The sequence below is a fragment of the Neopelma chrysocephalum genome, unplaced genomic scaffold (assembly GCF_003984885.1).
Source record: "Neopelma chrysocephalum unplaced genomic scaffold, ASM398488v2 Primary Assembly neopelma1_120, whole genome shotgun sequence".
Taxonomy (NCBI): domain Eukaryota; kingdom Metazoa; phylum Chordata; class Aves; order Passeriformes; family Pipridae; genus Neopelma; species Neopelma chrysocephalum.
The window spans coordinates 318027-322886 of record NW_020897782.1 but is presented as its reverse complement, the minus strand read 5'-3'; the positions used below and the strand labels follow the sequence as shown (position 1 = coordinate 322886).

Sequence of the window (4860 nt, the reverse complement as noted above, 5' to 3'; positions counted from 1 at the left end):
CCCCGGGGACGAGCACTGGGGTGTTTCCTGTACAGTCTGACTGTAGTGGCTGGGACCTCACGCCATGGGATGTTCTGTGAATGTGTTAAAATGAAGAAGGGAAGATTAAATCCTAATTATTGATATGAAGGGAAGATCAAATCTGTAGGGACAGACGGACAGACTGCTCAGACTGACTTGCCCAGTCTGTGTCTTCCCTCCAGGAAGAAGCGCTGCTTTGTGGATTTAGGATGGCTTTGTTTTACTTGGTCGTTCCCATTTGGATGCATTTTCTTTGCACTCCTGGTGTTCCAGCACCTTCCCTGGCCAGGCAGGCAGCAGAGTCTCAGGCCTTTCCTCCCTGGCAATTCTCTCCTCGTTGGTACTTTGGCCAGGATTTTATGGGGGTTTTAATATATATATAGTTATATATAAACACAATCAGCATATACACAGATATATATAAACACAATCAGCAAATTATCGAGCCTGGCAAGTGGAATTTACCTCTTCCCTTCCCGGAGTCCAAGGCTGCTTAGGGAGAAGCTCAGGCTCTGTCACCCGGGGTGTGCAGTTCCTATCTGTGGGCACAGACCTCTGGCCCCGGGTGCAGTTTGACCCCAGATAAGCGGTGCCTGCTCTCCCTTATCAGACAATCCAAACCAGCTGGCAGAGACCAGGGGGTGAAAGGTCCAAGTGCACGGGAGGGGAGAGGTGTAAAACTGTGGCAACAACCACCGTGCAAGGGTGATACCAGATAACAACAAAATAAACTGGGCTGGGGGAGCCCTGAGCCCCCAGCCCAGCACAGCCCCCTCCCCTCCAGCAGGAGAGGGACAAACCTGCTCCTGGCACATCATTGGCTTGCTCTGGTAAAACAATGAAGGCAAAAAGAGGCAATTCCTGCTCACAGGGGAAATCTGGAGAGAGGGAAATTCTCTCTATCATGACATCCTGAGCAGTCTGAAACCTTTCTGGCCTGAAGCAAAGAAAATGCATCTGGATGTGGGCGCTGGCTCCGAGGGCAGGGGAGTCATAAAGCCAAAGACTGTGTGGCTGCAGAAACGAGTGCTGTAGATTCACCTGATGTTGTTCTTTCGTGTTTACAATATTTATTTTTAGCAATTGACTGCAATGATATTATATATAGGCTTCCTTATTTTTGTACTTTTCATACCGTTCCCCCGAGTGTGGTGTTTGTACTGCCCGTGTCCCCCGGCCACCACTGCTGCTCCTGTCAGTGACAATAAAGAGAGAAAAACCACCACCCACTGTGGGAATTGTGTGTGCTTCGCTTCCTGGGCTCCCCTCACCCCTCTGCAACCCCTGAGGAAGGGTCCTCGCCCCCACCCTGATCCAAATTCCCGATCCTGGCCCCTGGGAAGAGGGAGGAAGGTGGGAAGGGGGTTGTTTCCTTGCACTGACAGACCCCCCACAGCCAGGAGGGCAAGGGAGGGGGGCACAGGACACCCAGGGATCAAGGGAAGGGTCCTTCCTGTCTGGAAAAGGATTCCAAGAGCAGTTTCCTTCTCCACAGTCTCATGCCCTCATCACACTGGAGGGTGGTGGGTGCTCAGCACAGGACCCCTGCCCAGGGTGAGCAGGGCAGGGGGGCCCTGGGATCCAGGGGGGTGAGGGCAGAGCAGGATCAGGCCCTGAATGGGGGTGCAGAGCCCTGCAGAGCTCAACCCACCCCCACAGCTCAGACTGCAGCCCTGGTGTTGAAAACAACCTGGGGTTGATGTCCCTGGTCCCCTCTGCCATTAACCAGCAGCCCCTGTTGCTGTCCACTGAGTCCAGGATGCCTTCAAAGAGTTGGTACATCCAGTTAAAGCCAGAATTAAGGGTCTAAGTACAATAAATTTGATGCTGTAGCAGCTGAACACCTTAAAATGCTTCTGCCCTGCTGCCAAAGCCACGTGACACAAGATCACACAGAGGTGCTGAATCCACAGGCTGAATCCAACACAGAAAGCTATTCCCAGCAGGAAAGGACAGAGGAGGGCTGTATTCCTCTTGAAATCATTTATTGACAAGTTGTCATGTTTTTCCATCTTGACCAACACATTTCTATCCTTGTTATATAGTACAAATGGTTTTATATTTTTCTGACATTAAAAAAATAGGCTAAAGAGGCAAAAATTCCCACTTGAAATCCAAAAATCCTGCTGTAAGAATTCAAAATTGCAAGAGACAAACATAAAACCCAACAAAGACCAAAGAGAGTGTGCCATGACACGACTCATCAAACCAACTGGAGAGGAATCCCTTGTTCCCAGCTCTGCCTTTGGATCCTGTGACCTTGTGAACTGGTGTGAGGTTGGTGTTCCACATAAAAGGCACTCAGAGGTCACAAGTTCCTGAGCTAACACGGGATGTATTCCCAAGGTAACAGCTAAAACAAGCCACAGAAGATGTTTAAGAACTGGTATTTGGTTTGTGTAAGTAGAGTCAGAACCCCAGCTGAGAGTTGCTGCTGCTGGGACTCAAATGATGGTGAGGAGTATTTGCAGTACATGGAAAAAAAAAATTCACTTAACATCCTTATTAGCAAATTAATGTGCTAAAAAAGAGAGAAAAATTGGCTGCAATGTTGAAACAAGACTAAGAATGAAATGTCTGCTTGTGAGCTGCCAAAAAGGCTCAAAACCAAGCAGGTGGGAAAGGCTGTGCAGTTAAATAACCCAAGTCGAGAGGCCACATTTACACAGATTATTTGGCCCTAACAGAAAAGGACCAGAAAAATAAGCAGAATATGGATCTGGTATTTACAGATCAGTTATTTAAAAAAAAACCAAAACAACAAATAAAACAACCCAAACCCACACGTCCTACAGCGTGTGCTCAGAATCCAACGGGGAAGTTCCAAAGTTGATCCACACAAACTCCCCACGTCCCATTTGGCTCAGTTTTCACCCAGAAGAACCCAAGTGTCACATTTCCCAAACACAGAATGGCTGCTGCCCAAAGCTGCAGAGCAGAACTAAGGTTAGAACCAGAAGGATGCCTGGGCCTGGCCTGTCTGATTGCTCCTCTTGTCTCCAGAGCTGCAGAGGACACCCCGAGGCCGGGGATGTTTTTGGGTCTGAGGCCTGGCTGTCCCAGCTCGGGGTGGCACTGTGGTGGGGAAACAGCTCCAGGGGGGCAGAGGGGCTGCCAGGGGGCTCCAGAGGGGCTGCCAGGGGGCTCCAGAGGGGCTGCCAGGGGGCCTCAGGCTTCCAAATTCTCCAGCAGGGCCTCGCCGTCCCCCCTCTTCTCCGGGGTTGTGTACAGGAAGTTGCAGCAGATGTAGAGAGGGAAGGTCAGGAGCCTGCTGTCCAAATTCATCACAATCTGCTCCTGCAAGCACATGGGACATGGGGCAGGGGGGACCAAGAGCACAGGGTTGAGACAACACTCACTCTGCACAGTTAATGACTGTGGTTTAAAGTCAGAATATAAAAAATAAACCCAAGACAGCAATTCCCCTTCACCTCCAGCGGATGGTTTATAGCATTGGCACTGATGAGACACTCTCAGGCTGCCCACAGCCCCAGAGCTCCCAGGCCTCTGCAGCACAGGGAACAACCACAGGAAAGCAAATTTACCCTCCAGCACTCTGGGGAGAAAGGGGCAGTTTTCAGTTTCGGGAGATTTCACCAACCAGGCAACACCCAACAGTCTGTATTTTAAAGCAAACTTCAGTTTGTGGGTCGGAATTTTTGGGTTTCACTTCAGGAACTGGTTTTGGGGTAGCAAAATTGAAACTTTACCCTACAGTGAGGATGGCACTGCCAGGGAAATGTTTTTTGTGTTCTCACCACCTCCATATCACTGCTGGCTGGGATCTCAGAAACTTGATTTACAAGTCTTGCACTTGCCTCAGTAAATTCTGCTGTCAGCAATGGGTGGAAAAGGGCACGTGCTCTAAGGAAGCTCTGCTCCTCTCTGGGGCTTGTACTGATTTATTTAATGCAGTGATAAATCCAACCCTTGAACAACATGTGGACATTCTTTTAACTCTTCAGCTTACAAGGGAGTCTTTGAACAAACTCCAAATTTGCCTCTAAGGATCCTGCTGGACAGATCATCCAGGGGGGTGATGTCAGCAGTGCTGGAAGGCTGGAGAGCAGCAGGTCCAGACCAGGGCACTGGCAGCACACAGCAGCACCACAGGCACTCATTTCACTCATATGGGAACTAATTTCATATTATCAACTCTAGTGAAGCCCACACTACCCCACTCTAGTTCCACTTCACAAATTAGCCTTAATCACCCACTACAGGAACACTTGAGATTCCACATAAGCAACAACAAGAACAGCAACTCCCCTTCAAGGGCTCTGGTGGCTCCTCTGCATTTTTTTCATGCCTTGGACTCCACAATTCAAGTTCAACAGCTCAAAACCCCAGAGACACACCTGGTCCTTCTCGAGGGTGAGGATCTGATAGCCCGTGGTCCTGCTGCAAACCATCTTCCCGCTGCTGTCGAAGGAGGCCAGACGTAACCTGGGGGCACAACAGAGGGGCCTGACTCCAGAACACCCCGTGTTCCCAGCACGGGGAGCTCCTCAGAGGGGACAGCCCCTGTTTGAAGGTGAGCAGTGACCTGCAGTGAGGCCCAGCTGGGCAGGGCTGGGGCCGTACCTGAAGGCGATGCTGCGCCGGGGCTGCAGGCTCACGGAGCCGCTGCACGGCTGGTTCAGCGTGTTCCGCTTGAAGATGATGTAGCGGTTGGTGTAGGTGACCAGCAGGTCAAAGCCAAAGTTGAAGCCAGTCCAGCGCCAGCAGTACTGCAGGACAGGGGGGAGAGCCAAAGGAACCAGCCTGAGCAGTGGCTGTGACAGGGATGGTGAGTGTGACAGGAACGGTGACAGCCACTGCCCCAACAATGGATGGTGA

General features: G+C 50.7%; 1 protein-coding gene across 1 annotated transcript in view; it reads right to left on the bottom strand.

Moving 5' to 3' along the window:
• Positions 1 to 1989: 1989 nt before the first annotated feature.
• Positions 1990 to 4860, bottom strand: part of GMCL1 (germ cell-less, spermatogenesis associated 1) — a 21809-nt gene continuing 18938 nt past the window's right edge. The window contains exons 12-14 of the mRNA XM_027697592.1: positions 4606 to 4751; positions 4380 to 4467; positions 1990 to 3318 (exon numbers count right to left, since the gene is read on the bottom strand). Coding sequence (XP_027553393.1) covers positions 3190 to 3318; positions 4380 to 4467; positions 4606 to 4751 — 363 coding nt within the window. The 3' untranslated portion in view covers positions 1990 to 3189. The remainder of the gene's footprint in view (positions 3319 to 4379; positions 4468 to 4605; positions 4752 to 4860) is intronic.